The 19,260-nt window shown below is 41.3% G+C and overlaps 1 protein-coding gene across 3 annotated transcripts in view; it reads right to left on the reverse strand.

The window, feature by feature from the left end:
- Window positions 1-669: 669 nt before the first annotated feature.
- Window positions 670-19,260, reverse strand: part of LOC129173226 (ephrin type-A receptor 7-like) — a 211,656-nt gene continuing 193,065 nt past the window's right edge. For 2 of the 3 annotated variants that reach the window (XM_054763942.1, XM_054763941.1), the window contains exons 13-19: window positions 17,935-17,996; window positions 16,315-16,431; window positions 12,231-12,317; window positions 11,717-11,869; window positions 5,970-6,160; window positions 5,713-5,877; window positions 670-4,362 (exon numbers count right to left, since the gene is read on the reverse strand). In XM_054763942.1, coding sequence (XP_054619917.1) covers window positions 4,248-4,362; window positions 5,713-5,877; window positions 5,970-6,160; window positions 11,717-11,869; window positions 12,231-12,317; window positions 16,315-16,431; window positions 17,935-17,996 — 890 coding nt within the window. In that variant the 3' untranslated portion in view covers window positions 670-4,247. The remainder of the gene's footprint in view (window positions 4,363-5,712; window positions 5,878-5,969; window positions 6,161-11,716; window positions 11,870-12,230; window positions 12,318-16,314; window positions 16,432-17,934; window positions 17,997-19,260) is intronic. The other variant, XM_054763943.1, reaches the window with a different exon arrangement.

Here is a 19,260-nt window from a genome sequence, read left to right on the forward strand (position 1 = left end):
AATTTACATATCATTTGCATATGCTGTTGTAAAAAGGTGGAGGAAAAAAGCAAAACCGCAGGAGAGACAAAAAACACATTAATTACGTTTACAACTATAAATAACCTTGAGTCTTGGTTTGTTATTTTAAAACTGTCCATTTCGTCAAAATAACATAACTTTAATATTTTATCTCGGCCAGCGCCTCTTAAAGTTCTCCCATCACACGTTGGCTATTGAGAACCTTTTAAAATTAGCACAATTGAACAGCGAATAACAGATCATGCTTTGTTTATTCTATGGCTCACGTTAGTATGACTGTGTGGCTCCTGAGGAGCCTCTCTTCTGGTGAATATACTGTATGTACCGTGTGTTGTCTTTTAATTTTTATTTTTGCCAGTGCCTTACTGCATGCTTGGGGATATGATGTGGTATTTTACACATTTCAAAATACTGTAAGAATGCCACTTTTATAGAACTGGTTTCTTTATTGTATAATGTAAGGTTAATATGTACATGTACAAATGTTAACTGTAGAAGCATATCGAATCAAAGTGTACCGTTCGTACACTCTGTTGAATCATTCTGTTTTTAAAATATATAGTTTTTGAATTGTATCACACACACACACAAGGAGGGGTCCAATTACTGCAGAAAGAGTTTCATGTCCCTTCAATACCAAAAGAAAACGCATGATGAATGATATGTTTATATTGGAGATTTTTTAATAACACATTTTATAATTGTAACAGCCATCAGAATTTTGTCTAATGGGTAAAAATCATCAGAAACTAACAAAAAGACCATTTTTTTTCAATTGAAATATTCCAAACACCATTATTTCGGCCATGGCCCTAAATTCAAACAAATAACCCCTTACACAGTGAGCAGATATATCCAACACATTATTTTTCAAACAAATTATAAAAATAGATTTAGCATTTTCAAGTACATATTTACAGTATTAAACATATAATGGGAAGAAATGGGGCATAATTTACGTTTCATTCATTGTGGTAACAAGATCCCTTAAGGTTTTTTGTTGTGGTTGTGCATGTGAATGCTTGTGGGTGCATTTAAGTTTGGTGTACACGTGTGGGAGAAATAGTAAAATTCATTATTAACCATGATTGTGGAATCATGAGGACTTACAGATAGCTGACAAATTAAAAACAAACAAACAAATATTTTGTTTGTTTTTTTATATTTAATTTGTCATTTGTCCGTATCTTTCTTTTGATATTACTAAGAGAAACAAACAAGAACAAGCAAAAAGACGCAAACTGTATTCTGTAGCAAATAGAAACCGGTTACGGTACAGTGTTTCAATGAAAAATGTGGAATTTTTGGGGAATTCGATGGTCGTCAATTAATGCCCTGCTTACTTACTCAGTAATGATACCGAAAAGGCGAGGGGTCAGATCACTGTACAGAGAGAAATGTGTGTTTTACAGGGGAAAAAAAGTGCAATAGCATCCTTGCCTGTGAATATTCTCATTCATCCAGGTCATGTATTCTCACGGAATGGAATTAATCACAACTGGACTGTTCAGGTTGTCTGCGCAGGCTTTCACTCGCTGTCCTCTTTATCCATATCTATCACTCATTTCGCTGTCCGCTTTATCCATAACTAGCGCTTGTCTCGCTGTCCTCTTTATCTGTATTTAGCGCTTGTTTCTATCTTCAGTCCCGGTATGTCTCGCTTGTTCTTCCGTGTCACTTCTTTCGCTTTTCTCCTCTTTCATCGGTCTCTGTCGTATCGAGAGTCGCATTGTTTAGCGTGCGCCGATGCACAGGACTAGTCTGAATAGATAGCAGCGTTGCTCCTGTCGACGATGACGAAATAATTTCATTGACAACCGTTTCTTCATGCCGTTAACGAGATAAACATGGCTCTCTGACAACTAAAACACGACGAGAGATGTGCGAAGTTTCATTGACGAGAGAAGACTGGATGAAAATGTTCGTGGGTGGTCTGTCAGACATTCAAAATTCGTGACATTTGTGCCTACGCGCATATTCTGGACCATGGCGGCAGCGTTAAAAAACGGAGCGAAACCACATATGGATATACTCAAACTATAATCCATCTGAAAAATGTGGCCACAAACGTTTTGAAGTGACTCACCACGCCAATATTCATTGGAAGGTAAGTTACAACAAGTCTCATACACATGCTACTCAGCAATCGGCTTGTGATACTGTACATTTCATAGTAAGCCTCACGTTTTACACACAACTCCTGGCACAGATTGGCTGCTAGCTACCTTCAGGTTAAAGATAGCTTTGCTGCGCTAACGTCGATTCATTAGTTTATGTGTAGAACAAGTGCAATGTGTATTCATACTGACCCATATTTCAGTGGCCGAATGTAGCATTTTGAACTGTTGCTGTTTGCCATAACACTAATAATGTGACTAAAGCTAATCAGCACTTTTGTCCAAAAAGCTAAACCTAAGAAGGCTGCCAAAAACAACACTTCTAGGTACGACAGCTCTTGTCTGAGGGGTTGATTCAGGATCCGAAGTGTTGACCTTCCAAAGAGCACAAGACAAGAACAGTTTCACTCTTGTGGTGCCAAACGGCAGTCGTTAAAATACAATCACGCGGGGCTTCTGCCAGCCAACGACAGTCGCTGGGGTGGAAGTCCCTCGTTAGCCTAAACAACGTAAGCCAGCCAGTTGCGATCGATTAAATGCCCTGAGAACATTTTGATGAGCATGAAACCAAGAACAGTAACGGAATAACATAACACCATCATAATAAACAAAGGAAAACAAAGACACTGTAGTCACACATACAGTACACTGTAATGCATACAGTACAGCCAATGATAACAGACCTAAACTGTTCAAGAATACACAGATACTGTGTGCCGACATCCTCCATTGGTTTTGTTTCCTGTATATGGAACACGTTTGTTCGGAATATGTCACAGTTTTATAATTAACAAACACATATTTTTTTTTTTTACTTTAAAGTTAAGTTAGCCATTCTACCCCCTTTTTTATTATCTAGAGAGCTTGCTTTTCAACATAAATAAATATGAGATTTGGGTCATCTTCCAGAGTTGACCTGAGTTCTACACAAGAAGCATATTTAACATGGGAGCCTTTGCGCAGAGGAGGATTACAAGATACGATAAAACTTTATTGTCACTTTGGGGGTGGGGGAAGAACAACAAAGTTGCCAAATGCAGTTGATTCAGTGTACGGCATAAAAGATTAAGATGACATTCAGGCTAAAGGGGGAATTAAATATTTCATTTGCACGTATAAGACAGCTTGAGGGAAAGATAAGACAAATAAAACCAGAAGTGGCAGAGAGACGACGACTTAACTTATGGGTGATCAAATGCACAAGTCTTCCTGCGCCCCGCTCCCCGTCCAGCTTTTGTTCCACCATCAGTAGTTCTGAAGGGGACCAAAAAGCATACCCATATTCCTGAAAGTTTAGTCCGTCACCGCCCATACTGTAGCTCTATTAAAGCGTGTCGGTGCACTTTGCTCAAGCAGTACATCAGCCCCCGTTGGTTAAAGTGTTTCTGCAGGCCTCATTTAACGACTAAATTCAAAAGTGTTGGACCCTTTTGCACGGGACAGCTCAGGCTTTATAACTACTGACAGCTGCTGCTCTGAGTGTGCGGATTACAAGCCTGCCATTTTTAATACTCAGAGATATTCTTCCACCATCTGATATGAGATCACTTCTGGCATACAGTGATGCTATTTTGCATCCTCACATGACACCGCTTCCTATTTAAAGTGAAATCAGACAGCGGAGTGAAGTGTTTTTGCCAGTCTTGACTCAAGGCCAGTAAACAGTACTTCAAAAAACTAATAGTGGTAAAGGGAAAAATTATAGTTCTAGTTCATAACCTTTTGAAGTCCATCTCTCACCGTCTTGGAAGAGACCATCTTTCTAGTGTCTTCACTCGCTCGTCCAGAACCGGTACGATTCTGCTGACACAGTTTTTGAAGGTCAGAAGTGCAGATAAGAGGTCACAAAAAAGTCACATGACATCACTCCTCTGCCATCCCCCCAATCACCAGAGGACCGCTGCTCGTCTCTGAGGGGCTTCATAGTAAAAAGAAAGGAAGGAATCGCAGAAGGCATGAGGAAGAATGGGTACGAGGAGTAAATAGAGGAGGTCTTTTTATTTGTCCTTCACTTGGAAAGACACGTCTCTCTTGCCTCTTCTCCATCCCATCAGCCGCATCTGCATGTACGCAGTAGTGATCTGCAGCAGTCGTGCAGGTGACCGTTTGTTACACTTGCACACCACGTCCGTGCATTTGGATGACCTGGGCTCTCAGGGTCTGGATGGCAGCCAGGATCAGCTTCTGGTGCTCCAGGGAAGTGATGCCCAGACTCAGTACATCTCTGCAAACACACAATTGTTTTCTCAGATTATGATTATTGACAAAATGTTACGTACTGTAAATGTTGTAACTGTAGGCGGGACGAGGGGAACCCAGTGGATAATACAATTTTTCATGATACATAACACCAAATTATTTTTACTCCAATAATAATTCGGAATGCATGAGAAAGTGGACAACACAGCGGCACCAGAACCCATCTTGTAATACCGGTAAAGCACAAACTACTCAGTCAGCATTCATAACGCTCATTAACTACAACATGTGTAACATGCTTGAGTTTCACGCCAGCAGTTGAGTAGTTCAACCAACATTTTACAGAGCATGCAGCCATAGACAAAGCTGCTGGATGCTCATGATACTTCAAATGCAGGTACCGCCATCTTGTCGACTGAGTAAAAACTTCATCAGGAGGTTGCCTACAGCCACAGCTGTTGATATATGCCAATGTTTTTTGACCCAGAATTAATTAACTCATTCAATACTAAAGACGGAGTTTAGTAGACGTTTTTACAAAACTGAACAGGAACTGATATTTTCCTGAAACTTACCGATGTTCTAGTGCTGATTCGTAAAAAACGGAAAAAGGTAGAAACCAACTTTTGTTTTCTGATGAAAAACGGAAGTCTTATCTTTCTATTGGTAGGTTTCGTGTTTATATAGCCATAGAACACAATATTCTGTGTGCCTTGAAAGGTCAGTCAAATCGTCTAAAATGGGCGGTACTGAAAGGGTTGTCTTTTGAAAAATGTCTGGGATTGAATGAGTTAACAGAACCCAGGCGACTTTGCTGTTTTGAACTTACAATTTCTGTCATAGGGCTGCAACAAAAAATTATTTTCTCAGTCGATTAATCTCAGGCTTGCTCTTTTGATTGATCGAGTAATCGGTTAGGCCTTAGACAGACCAAATCAAAATGAACCAAGCCCAAAAAGTAAGTGGTTTGGTCCGCGACATATCGGAAAGGGGCAAAAATGTCAATCACTGTTTTCCAAAGTCAAAGCTGATGTGTGTGAATATTTTGTTTTGCCAAAAACACAAAGATAATCGGTCTGTTTTCATGGATGACTAAGAAATTACAAAATATTCACATTTAAGAGGCTGACATCGGAGGATATTTTCATAAAAAAAAACAAAAAAAACGATTAATCGAATACCAAAATAGTTGTTGATTAATTGGTTGGATAATCGCTTCATCACCAATTCATCTGTTAATTACTGCAGCTCTAGTTTGTCACTTGTAGTTCAAAATCAGTTGGTTTGATCAAAAATGAGATAATCACAAATGAAAGAAACCGGACATGAAAGGAAGAAAAAGTTCACTGCGGGAAATGTGTCCAAATCCACATACTGTACAGTCATTCGTGCCACCGACTCCAAATAGCAGTATCCTGCAGCAGTGAAGTTGTCCTTGTATCGGCCCATGTCTACAGCATCCAGCCACTCTCCTACTGAGTTAAAGGATGGGAAGGTGGGGAGAGGCCTCTCTGCTAGCGTAATGGAAGAACTCAGTGTCCTGAAAAAAAAGCGAATAAAGTGAAACAGATTTAATGATTGTACACAGCGATAAAGTAGACGTGTGTGTTGGGGCTTCTGATGTCACCCGACCTTCGTGCCAATGTGGATGAGCCAATGCCGTCGGGGGAGCGAATGCTCTTGCTGAGCGCTGAGTGGATCTGACTAAAGCTGGGTCTCTCTGTTCTCTCCTTCTGCCAACAGTCAAGCATTAACTGATGCAGATGTGGAGGACAGTTCACCGGAGCAGGCAGCCTGAAACCATCCTCAATGGCCTTGATCACCTACGACATGGACGATGAGAAAGCGATTAGTTCAGGTGAGATGAAACTAAATTGCAAACATTCCCAGGGAGTGTGTTTTGATTGATCTGGTTCTACGGGGAAATGTGGCGAAATGTGGGAAAGTTCTTACTTTCTTGCTTAGCTTAACGAGTTTTGTAATAATTCCCAGCATAGCAGCTTGGGGGGAAAAAAATGTCCACCGAAATTCAAAAATTTCACTTTTGCATGTTCAACTAACACAGGTGCATTTTATTGATGGCATTTTGAATACGCAGAAATACCATGGCGAGGTCCATCCACAAGCATCACCTCATGTTGATAATGCACGGCCCCAAGTGACAGTACAAGGATCTGTACCCAATTCCTGGAAGCTGAAAACATCCCAGTTCTTGCATGGCCAGCATACTCACTGGACATCTCACCTACTGAACATGTTTGGGATGCTCTGGATTAGGGTTGCAAGTAGTGATTACTTTCTCAGTTGATTAATCTGAAGCTTGTTGTTTTGATTAATCGAGTCATCGGTTCGGCCCTACACCAAAGGTGTTCAAACTGCAGCCCGGGTGGGTACTATTTATGGCTGCAGCACATTCTAAAAATATAATTTTATATATATATATATATACACAAGTATATATATAATTTTATGAGAAACAAACAAAACACAGAATAAAGATGAAATTATGGAAATTTAGGTTGCGTAAAAAGTTATAAATAAAGTTTAAATATTATTATATTACTGTATAATGTGAAAAAATACTATGTGGCTCTCACGGAAATAAATTTTAAAATATGTGGCTTTCATGGCTCTCTCAGCCAAAAAGGGTTCCCGACCCCTGCTTTGGGGGAAAAACGTATAATATCATGGTAACAAAGTCAAAATATTGGGAACCTGCGCTACGATCTGTTCTCATTTGCTATAACCTGTTTTTACTCTTTTGAAGCACCTTGGGCACCATCGGGAGGTTGGAAGGTGCTATACAAATAAACTTTAAGATGCAGTATAACTTCCTGGCATATCATGTGTTGCTTTGCAAAACATCAAAGTGACTCTTGCGTCCTTTCATTTTTCAGTATGTGACCCACGCTGGAAGAAGTTTGGACGCCCCTGCCCATGACGGACCAAATCTATATGAACCAAACACAAACAGTCAGTGGTTTGGTCCGCAACATACAGTATCAGAAGAGAGGCAAAATTGATGATGTTTTCTAGTCGTCTTGTTGTTGTTTTGCCTAAAACACAAAGATAATAGGTCTGCCTTCATGGATGATGAAGGAAATGAAAAAAAAAATCACATTTAAGAGGCTCAAATCAGAGGACATTTACATTTTTAATAAAAAAAAAAAAAGATTAATCAAATACCAAAATAGTTGATTAATAGTAAATTAATTCGATAATCGATTCATTGTTGCAGCTGTACTCTGGCAGCTCTGCATTGCACATTTTGGAGTAGCCTTTTACTGTTGCCTACCAGGGGGACACCTGTGCAATAATAATGCTGTTTTATCAGCATCTTGATATGCTGCACCCGTGAGGTGGATGAATTATGAATTATGAATGCTCACTAACACATATTTAGACAGATTTGTGAACAATATTTGAGAGAGATAGGCCTTTTGTGCACATAGAAAACGCTTTACATTGACTTCAGCTCGAGAAAAATGGGAGCAACAACAAAAATGTGGGGTTTATATTTTTGTTGAGTGTACTTATGCGTTGTTGTACATCGGACTCAGGCTAAAAGACAAGCAAAATGTCAATTCGGCATCAACGTTTGTCATCTACTCCGATAAAGCCTCACTTCACCTCTTTAAACAGAAGAGCAGGATTTCATCCCTCCAGACCTCTTCAATGGTCCTTGCTCCTCCATCGAGCTAACACTGTTCCCATTCAAAAGCCATTCAGTGTAACACCTCACCAGGGATTTCATCTCATCCATCCTGCTCCTGAATCACTCTAAGAACTACAGTTTCCCAAAAGGAGGAAATAAAGTCAGAACATAATCATAAAAATTACATCCGTCGACTGCATTATTTCCTAAAACACTCTCTTTTCCCTCAATCTAGCCCATCTCCTCCCCCATTCCGCCATCATCCTCGCTCCTTTAGCGCCTGCCTCCCTAAAGAGCATTCATAAAATACTTTTCAGCATTTGACATTTTCCATTTAATCAGAGCCAGTGAGGTAAAGGGCACAATGAATTACACGTGGACAGGCCAAGCAACAATCCCGTTATGATAGAATGTATCAATTCAGCATGGATTAATATCCCAGGCTTTGGCCTTTGCCCCTGCAAATGGATAGTTTGCACCAAACTGTGAAGTAACGTTCCCGTGCTTTGTGAAAGAACACCGAATGAGATCTCTGAAAACGGTTGCACGCACCTGCTGATGATCTCATGCATATTCATTTTGGACATTCAAAATTGGAATGCAGTAATAATGGGTTGCTTTGCACCTGCATTCCAAAAATACATTACACCGACAGTAATTTCATTGCACATTAGCATGATACATCTTTTAGAAATTTCTCTCTTCTGTATTGTTTTGATAGTGTTATGTATATTGGCCAAAAGAAGTGTACATTTATTCAAAAAGTTTAACAGCGGCTTTTAAGGGCCAAAAAGTGAGGGCTAACTCCATTCATTTGGAAATAATAGCAGCGGGGGGGGGTGGTCCTATCGACCCCGATCTCTTCAACTCGGAAAATAAAAATACTTAGCATTTTCCGGGAAGAAGCTGAATGTTAAAGAGGGATTTTCAACACTTTTTAAGAACAGGATGGCACTGAAGGGGGGACATACGCAGGCCACTAGAAGGGGGTCAACCCTTCCTTAGGAGAAAACAGGATTGGTTATGGAGATGATGCAGACTTAAAGAGAGGACTTAGGCCTTGAAAAAGCTCTCAGAGCGACTGCAGCTTCTTGGCTTACGAGTAATACGATCCCAGCTGGCTATAGATGCGGAATTAATTGGCGTGGAGGAAGGTGGGAAAATAAAAGTACAGTAAATGAAGTTGACGTGTTCAATTTAGTAGGAGATTGTTCAAAACGATAAGGGCTGGGTCGGTATCAGCAACACTGTAATGGTGACCCCATGAACTTGAACAGATGAATGGCTGAACAAATCCATTTTTGTGAGAGCTTGCAAAAGTATGTGAGGCTACAGGACACAGTTCCATACACAGCGAAAATAGGGTGGAAATGCATCATTTCATTTCCATCTTCAGCATTTGCACAAATGTAGCGGTACCAAGTGGTACGGTAACTATAGGAACGTGTTTTCACTTTCACGTGATGGTTATTCGGCCCGTCTTATGAAAATTATATGCTAACATCCGGTTTGAGCTAGTGTTACTGGAAACACAGCTCTTAGAACACTGGTACTCCAAAGGAAATACATTGCTTAGCCATAGATTCTTTCCTTTGTGTGAGATCTCGCAAAAGTATTGCGTTATCTCGCAAAAGTTTTGCGAACTTTCGCAAAACTTTGTTTTTAAAATGTATTTTTTAGCCATCAATTGTTTTTACTCCATGTCCTCTCAGGGGCTGCGTACATTTCTAATAGTTTCTATAAAGCAGTGGTTCCCAAATGTTTTACAGTCGCGTACCCCTTCAGACATTTGACTTGAAGCCATGAACCCCCTACTGCTGCACACTTTTAAAAAAAGCATTTTTACATTTCATTCAATTGAAATATTCAACATGATTAATTGGTTAATTAATTATATAGTAAATAATTTTGGTACAAAAATGTGTATTGTGCATGGTAAAATTTGATAAAAGTCTTACATGAGCACTGATAAATAGATAAGATGTGAATTTCTCTTGGAGATGAATAAAGTATCTGAGTATTGGTCCTACATATCTTTCATTTCAGCAGGATGTTGGGATCCATCCACCCATCCATCCATTTTCCTCCGCTTATCCGGGTCCTCGGCCACCTCCTCCAGCTCCACTGGGAGGACACGAAGGCGTTCCCAGGCCAGCTGTGAGACATAATCCCTCCAGCGTGTCCTCGGTCTGCCCCGGGGCCTTCTCCTGACTGGGCATGCCCAGAACACCTCACCAGGGAGACGTCCGGGAGGCATTCGGACTAGACTAAGTCACCTGGCTCCTCTCGATGTGAAGGAGCAGCAGCTCTACTCTGAGCTCCTCCCGGATGACCAAGCTCCTCACCCTAACTTTTAGGGTGAGTCCAATTACCCTACGGGGGAAACTCATTTGTATCCGCAATCTCGTTCTTTCGGTCACGACCCAAAGCTCATGACCACAGGTGAGGGTGGGAACATAGATCGATCGGTAAATTGAGAGCTTCGCCTTCCGGCTCAGCTCTCTCTTCACCACGACGGTCCGGTACAGCGACCGCATTACAGAAGACGCTGCGCCGATCCGCCTATCGACCTCACGCTCCAACCTTCCCTCACTCTTGAAGGAGGTCCCGAGATACTTGAACTCCTCCACCTGGGGCAGCACCTCATTCCCAACCATTGTGTGGATCTTTCCCTTTGAATGGGTTGAACTTGCAATCGCTATGATGTAAATCTGCATATTAATTTCATACCAACTTGAAAGGGAAACATGATAAAGCAGTATCCAAAGTACAGAAATACCAACAAGCAGCAATGAAGCCTCATTTTCAGGCGAATCTCCACACTCTCATCCTGACACGCACATACAGTACATTGACAGGTTTTCACAGTACGGGGATTGAAACACTAACATAAGTGAAACCTTCAAGATTAAACACGCTTAATACACAACATAATCATCAAACTTAGTTACTTATTCATAACTCACACACAGCAATGAAGAACTTCGTGCCGTGTCTCCTTCCTTCTTCCTGCTACGACGGTGCGCTCTGTGCTATGAGGCGTTCAGGTGCGCTCGTAATTGTGAGTGTTAGGCGCTAATTGTTTTGCATTTTTATTCACATACCCCCAATGAATGACAATTGGCGCACCCATGGGGGTACGCGCACCCCACTTTGGGAACCTCGGCCATAGAGGAGATGAATTCATCAAAGCTCAGGCATCGTCAAGTACTCTTGTCAAGACGCTCTACAAGCAGGGCCATTTGCATCCCGCAGCTTGTTTTTCATTGGCTTGCTTTGTTGAAATTAAATAAAACACAAAAAACCCAGCAAAAATAGGACAAATACAGCGAAAAGGCAAAATGTAAAGAGAAAAAGCCGAAATGGTGATACTAATAACAAATTACAACACAAAGCTTTGTTTTTAAATATATGTACATTTTTTGCCTTTTTGCAAAATTTTAAAATACATAAAAATATCAAAGTAGGCCCCCCGCCCGCGTATCTTGTGATTTTTACCACATGGCCCTCAGGGGAAAAAGTTTGGACACCCCTGGTCTAGAGTGTCAAGAGCGGTTTTTCGGATAACCACAATACAAGTTTTCTACTGATTACAATGCGTTAACTTTTATATAAACTTTTCATATAATTCTCAATTCATCTTGCACAGCATATAAGCCTGTTCCTTAGAAAGTAACATGAAGTAAGGTTGTGCCTTTTTTTTCCATTTTTTGTAGCCACTTACATCTTGGTTGCCCATATCCCAGTAGGGTCTCTCCCCGTAGGACATGACCTCCCACATGACGATACCAAAGCTCCAGACATCTGAAGCAGAGGAGAAGCGATGGTACTGGATGGCCTCTGGAGCGGTCCACAGCACCACGCTCTTCCCTCCGTGCTAGAAAGGAACAGAGGACGACAGAAAAAAGGGTGTGCAGAGTTCACGCTTATAAATCTTTCACAGTCTCTTTGTAGCGCTTTACACATACTGTACTTTCAGTAGATCAAAAGACTCTTTAGAGAGCGAGTTGCACCTCGAGTAGAACGGCAAAACAGTCGAGGAAATGTAGTTTCAAAATGTTTATCTTCTTTTTTCCTGGTAATACGGTATTAATTGCAAGACCTCAAACAAACCCGAGAGCTTATCATTTGATAGCTGATCTCATTAAAAACATCAGGCGTGCATGTGTGAAGTGAGGGCGTTTAATGAGAAGTTAGGACTGATGATTTCTAATTTAGGATAAAAACGCAAATCTTACCAGGGTAGTGTAGATAGCCTCTATTTTGTCCTCTTGAAGAGGTCTGAAGCCGGACACCTTGCAGCCCAGGTTGGCATTAACCAGAACCTGCACACCAGGAACACAAATGTCTGCTGTTAAGTTCCCCCCGAGCATGATTTACAAGAACGGTATGTGTGTCTGATAGGGTCTAACATCTCAATGCAATGTGGATATGTTGTGTTGTATTGTATGATGTATGTATGGGGGAGAATGAGCAGCACATGTCACAACACGGACGGTTAAGACTCAGCTGGCCCGGCCTTGCTATTTGGGGCGGGGCTCTCTGGGAGGTGGAAGGCGGCCCCTTTCCTTTCATGCACTCTCAGTGACAATCACACGCCCACACATTCCTGCACCTTTACATATATATGAAGTTTTCCTCACATACAGAGATACCTGTACATATGCACACTCACAGTACATACGTACTTCCCCACATTACTCACTGAGTTAACCAGGGTGTTATTATGTTGTTGGTTTTATTACAGCGACGGTGATATCAGCAGTATGACTATATATATGTATGTGTGTATGTGCGGTATATATGTGTATATATATGTATGTATATATGTATATATATATGTATGTATGTGTATGTATGTATATATATGTGTATATGTATATTTTTTTTTTACAATGATGTGCATTACAGTAACTTTGATTCTATTCACTATCATGGATAATCATTTCATTACTACAGTTATGTGTGACTGTTTCAATGCGGTATTATCATGGTGATCACTATCATAATTCATCACTTCATGACTGCTATTGTGTGCGACTGTTTCAATGCAGTATTGTCATTGTGATCACTGTCATAGTTCATCATTTCATGACTGCTATTATGTCTGATTGTCATTGACAGCTTTGTCATTGTGGTTGTTGATATTGATTTGTCCTTTATCCTTGTTCGTCTTTATAGTTGTCACGGACAATTATTTGCTGATGTCGTTCTGTATGTTTCTGTTGTTCTGTCACAATTGTTTTTGTTTTTGTCCCCCCCCCTGTTTCCTTTTCTCTTCTTCTCTGTCCCCTCCTGCTCCGGTCCGGTCGCTCCAAATTTGAAAAAAAAAAAAAAAAAAAAAAAAGACTCAGCTGTCTACCTGCGCCTCAAAAAGAAGCAGCACACTTTTGAGGACAAAAATGTACACATTCTGGACAGAGAACACGGATGGTTTAAAAGAGGACTGAGGGAGGCCATCTATGTCAAGGTTGAAAAACACACATACCTTCACAGAGGGGGAGTTTTGAGACACCACCTCTCCCCCACATCCAATGCTGTCCTTTCATCGCTTCCTAAAAGATTCAATCACTAGCCTCCAACAAATAAACACCACACAGCCGCCTTGGCTTCAGGCACATCCATGACTATCATTACATCTGAATGCCTGTGAATATTCCCATTCATCCAGGTCATTGTATTCGCAGGGCATGGAATCAATTGCAAATGAACTGTTCGGATTGTCTTAGAAGACTTTCCGCCTCTCATCCCAGCAGGCTTCATCAGTTCATGCTCAATGACTAGGTGGGACAACTCTAGCTGACTAGGTGGGACAGCTCTACTCTGAGGGAGGATCTAAAGTATTATCCTCTAAAGGTAGATGCATTTCCAGACAAGAACGGTTGTTCTCTTCTTTGGTGGCAAATGATGGTCATTAAGATACACTAGAGTAGGGCCAACAAACGTCGTCTGTTAGCATCCCATTCAGGTGAAAAGATGGTCATGGACATGCCTGAAAACAAGGTGGCTGTGTCTTATTTATTTGTTGGAGATTAAATGTTAAAATCTTTCAGGAAGAGATAAAAGGACAGCATTGCATGTGAAGGAGAGGTGGTGTCGTGGACCTCCCCTTCTGTTCAGAGATTGTTTCTCAACTCTGACGTAGGTGACCTCCCTCACTCACCTTTCAAACCATCTGTGTTCTCTGTCCACACCATGTACATTTTCATCCCCAAAAGAGTGCTGTTTCTCTATGAGGTGCAGGTAGACATCTGAGTGTTGACCTGAAGAGTTAGTCCGTCTGTGTGCATCGGTGCATTCCTCACTGCACTGGACATCATACAGCACATCTTTTCTGGGTATGGGGTGCCCGGTCTTGTGGGTGTACTCAACACCTTGTGAGCCAAAGGCTGACAATACATCTGAAAGGAATGCTAACAAAGGGGATTCCGCCCAAATGAGTTTTGTTGGCTGGCAGAGGCCTTACTCCACTGTAGCTTAACTACTGTTGATTTGTACCACAAGAGTTTAATCCTTTCTTGTTTGGGTGTGCTTAAACTTGTAAGGATAAATATTCAAACATGCACCAATACGAGTTTGAAATAGAAAAAAAACAACTCTTCTGAAGTTTTCCCATAATGCGTTGCATCTGACCAATGCATTAATTGGGGTGCTGCAATGATGTTAGCCTCCCTCTGGGCTCCTCTGGCTCCCTCTGGTGGCAGCATTGTCGTGACATCCATCCATTTTCTATGCTGCTTCTCCTCCAATTAAATGCTTTGCTCAAACAAATGCACGATGGAAAAACTTTAAATGTTTTTTTTTTATTTAAAAATCGCATTGATACATGTTTGTATATTCCTGAGGTATACCTTTTTGAGTGTTAGGTTGCTGTATGCTGAGTTTAATATTGCTTGTAAGATGACACTGAGTCAGACTGTTATACTGAGTAATGACCTCCTGTAATTTCCAATGGGTTGACAAGGTCGTTGTGAGTTTTTTCATAGCTCATGATTGGCTCTTGTCAAATAAAGAGCTGCAATTGTACTGTATTGAAATTCCCATTTGGTAAAGCAGGCATTCTGTCCCAAAAAACAGTCAAAATCAGCTGGCGAACGACTGGTAGTGTTGGCCCCGTGTCACCTACATCATAACCGTCACTTCGTAGATGTCACAGACATCAGTCAGCTGACATCAAGCCCCCTCCTGATTTGCTCTTTGCCGCGGTGGCGGCATAAAAAAGTGGAGAACAGATGTTGGCTTCAGCCACACATGGATAATCTAACGCTCATCTATATTACTCCGATTACGGATAAACTAACTCGGTGGTAAGATGCCGAAATCTATAACAAAAGTTATCCGTTCACTTGTAGCGGCTACTTGTGTAGAAAAACAAAATTTGCAGGGACTGATTATAATTTGTGTAATTTGTTGCTGTGACGGCAATATTGTGAAATCCTGGAGGCTGTAAGTATTAGTATTAGAAAGTATTAAGTAAGTATTAGAAATCTGACGAAAACAGAGGTCGACCAGCATCCGGGTGCAGACTGCGTTCTACCTTTTAGTTTTTGCCTTACATGAATCATCTAATGACTCAGTTGGATATAAAAATGTATATCTTGCTCCAGCAAAGTGCTTTATGATTAATCATCTAATGATGCACTCACTTGCTTATGCATTAGTGCACCTTGAAATGAATCCTCATAATTTGGACTGTAATGTCTTAATCAACTATGTTTTGATTTACTTCAGTCTGGGGCTGTAACTTGCAGTCCTATTGACTTGTGTTAGCCTGATAGGGGTTCTTCATTTTTACACAGCCTTGGAAAGTTTATGTTTTTACAAACAACTTCCTGTAAAGAGAGTGGAGCATCCCAAAGCGGTACTTGCAATTTTTATTTAAATGGGGATATTCGCACAGGGCCAACTTTGCTCATTAAGTATGGGTTAAATTAGGAGGTGGAACAAGCTCACCAAACTGGCGGGCAAAGATCCCATGGCGCCAAGAGCTGATCGTTTACAAGAACGAGTGCTCTTGTCCGTTATTTTGCACATTGCGACGACCGTATCTGCAGTTTTGACAGCTGGGCTCCTTTTTAAGAAGGAACAAACCGACGGAGCAAATCCTTGTTGTGACAAAGTGATTTTGACAGCATTGTCTTGTCATTTTCAGCTTCATGTATTCCTCAAATAAGAAGCTACAGACAAATGACTGTCAAACACGGTGGCAGACAAGGACAAATTGTGTTTTAGAAGGCTGCCAAAGAGAACCTTAGCTTGAGACATACATCAACCTACACACTCGAGTCTATCATCCCCCCACCGCGCTACCTGCTCTCTTACCTTGTGTGCAGCCAGGCGTTTGTGAACAAAGCCCATTTCGGCGAGGTACTTCATCCCCGATGCCACACCAGTCAGCATATCCATCAGCTGCATTACGCTCAACTGACCCTCATGTTTCTGTGATTTTGAGCGTGAAAAGGAAAGTGTGAGTGGAAAAGCTGCAAAAAAGCCTGTATCTCTTCATGTGGGGGGGTTAAAACAAACAAGCCATTATTTGATGTAATTAAGCAGGACACAGTAGCAGCATCTTTTGTGTTTGTGTTTGTAAACATGCATATTTTTCCCAATATGTTAATAAACACGCATACTGCTGGCCTTGGAATAAGGAATAATACAATTTGAATTTTAAAACACAAGATGTTAGCACATAAAAATGGGAACGCTAAGTCAGTGTACTTGTTTTTGATCATGAAGTACTCTGTAGGTCATACGGATCATTTGATTTTATCGTCAAATGTTTTCTATCTAGTACGGATGCTCTGATAGAGCGGCCACCGATCAGAATCGGACGACTTCCGTGAAAAATTGCGTGATCGGCATACGCCGATAAATGCTTTTCAACGCCAATCGCAAAAGCCAATCACCTGTGGCTAGCACTATTGCACCCGCAGCGATCCTTTCGTGCAGTGTAGTGTCTTGCCCTAACTAGCATCTTGGGCAGTGTCAAGAAGCCAACTGCCACAAAAACTACCTTGCGGGGGTAAAAAGCTTTCATACGGCATTCGAAGAATAACACTTGACGGAGTATGGCGACTGCTAACGCAGCCACTCACCCGTGTGCGTGAGGTCAGACGGCTGAGCTAATAACCCGAAAAATAATTGAATTCTTCGGACGAGAACAGCCTTTCTCAGTCGTGGAAGCTCGGCAAAGTCTCCTTACAGAAGGTGTCTCATCCTTTCAGGACTTCTTTTAACGAAATTAAGTAAAATCTGTTTTTGTCTAAATTAAGCTGATTTTATGGTTCCTTTGATGCAGCTAGGAATTCTGGGTCCCATGGAAACATCATGTTGTCCCCCCCTTCGTATTAATTCATTACTATCCATCCATCCATTTTCTATGCCGCTTCTCCTCATTAGCGTCGCCGGGGTATGCTGGAGCCTATCTCAGCTAACTTTGGGCGACAGGCGGGGTACACCCTGGACTGGTTGCCAGCCGATCGCAGTACTAATTTGATTAAAAATAATGTATTTTTTTGGTCCCTCGGCAGTCAAGCGACCTTGGAATTGTCCTGACTTTATACGGCACCCCTGGCCAATTGCACTCATAATAAATAAATCTGTATCTGTATCGGCCCATTTCAGTCCTGGATGATCGGTACAGCATAAAACCCTGATCGAGCATCCCTACTATTAACTAAGAATTATACACAATAATCCAGTCGCTGCAATTTCATATGAAAACAGAAGAATCACAATAAAAATATGCACAAATGGAAGACAACAATGTCAAAAATCATCGTAGGTTCAAAAATTCTTTATTTTCATTATGTCTCTGGCCAAATTCGCAAGTAAATTTAAAAGTAAATGTTAGATTTTGATTGTTGGCTCTCTCGACGTCAGTCAGCAAATTAAAAAAATGTCATCAAAGCCCAGCCTTGATATAAATTGAGATAAACTTACCCTAAGGAAGGAGTCTAAGGCTCCATTAGACATGCTCTCCACAATGATCATCATGGTGTTACCTGAACACAAGCAAAACAAAGCAAATGAAAAAAAAAAAACACAATGTAGAGGGGGGAAAATAGACAGGTGAAGAAATAGAGACATAGACACAAGTGCAAAGAGGGGATAAAGTGAGGTTAGTCCTCCTGGCAGCACGGCGGGATTTGTGGCAAAGCCATTCTTCACTCAGTGAACTGCGGTGAAGCTGGAGGAACTTGTGTGCTGCCCCCGGCTGTCTCAGCAACTTTAACCACCCTTAAACATTCACGCTGCACGCACACGAACCAACAAGGTCCAAGTGCATGTTCCTGAACACTACTCGTGCACAGCTCACACACACTTTGCAGCAGCCAGCCACAAAGGGCTTTCAGTTCAGCAGTGCTATGAAGTGCACTGGAAGAAAAAGAATACAAAAATGAGAACAAGTGAGCAAGCAAGGACAAACCGTGTGCGTACAACTAAAATAAGGAACACTCATTTTCCCAGTTGAAGGTGTTTGTGTGTGTCTCGTATTCACAATATGATGTCTCCTTTAAAAATCAAACCTGTAAAATGATGAAATGACCTTTCAGTAAGATGATGCAGTGCAGTTCAACACCACAAGTGCAATAATAAACACTTTTTATATTAATACCTCTTTGACACTCTCACACTAACATTTCCTCCACTCCGGTGTGAAAAAAAAAATGTCCATCCACATAAAAACAGCTGTCATGATTATTAAATCATCGAAGAAATAATATAGTGACATGTGCAAAGACGCGTGCATTGTCTTTAAAATTAGCGCGCACACAGTACATGGAGGCCAGGAAACATCATGAATGTTTTTATACTCGCCTGCATGCGCACGCAGACGCGTCTACTGCTGCACTAAATGAAGTCAACATCCGTAAGTAAGGTTAAGTAAGGTGTAATGTCGCACACGTCTTATGACACAAGCCAACCACCCGTGAACGCTGAAGCCGGAGTTTTTGAAATTCTGCAAAAGCTCCATTTTTAAGGACAAAAATGTACGTGTTCACGTGGACGGGAACTATGCATTTTTAAAATATCTTGTGTCTTAACTTTGGAGGTAGCAAAAGCAAATTTTGAGCCCTATCATGAATTACCGTTGCGTGCGCAGGCACATCGCTGCATGCACTCTGTCACTCCCTTCCTCTCTTGCTCGACCTTTTTGCTAGCGCGGGGGTGGCGAATCTGTGTGCAAGACAAGCCGGTGTACTAGTGTACCTCCGGCCAGGTTTTGGGGACTGGGCTCCTTGCTGGGGCTTGCGGGTTGCTGCG

This window comes from Dunckerocampus dactyliophorus, chromosome 20 (assembly GCF_027744805.1).
Source record: "Dunckerocampus dactyliophorus isolate RoL2022-P2 chromosome 20, RoL_Ddac_1.1, whole genome shotgun sequence".
Classification (NCBI taxonomy): Eukaryota; Metazoa; Chordata; class Actinopteri; order Syngnathiformes; family Syngnathidae; genus Dunckerocampus; species Dunckerocampus dactyliophorus.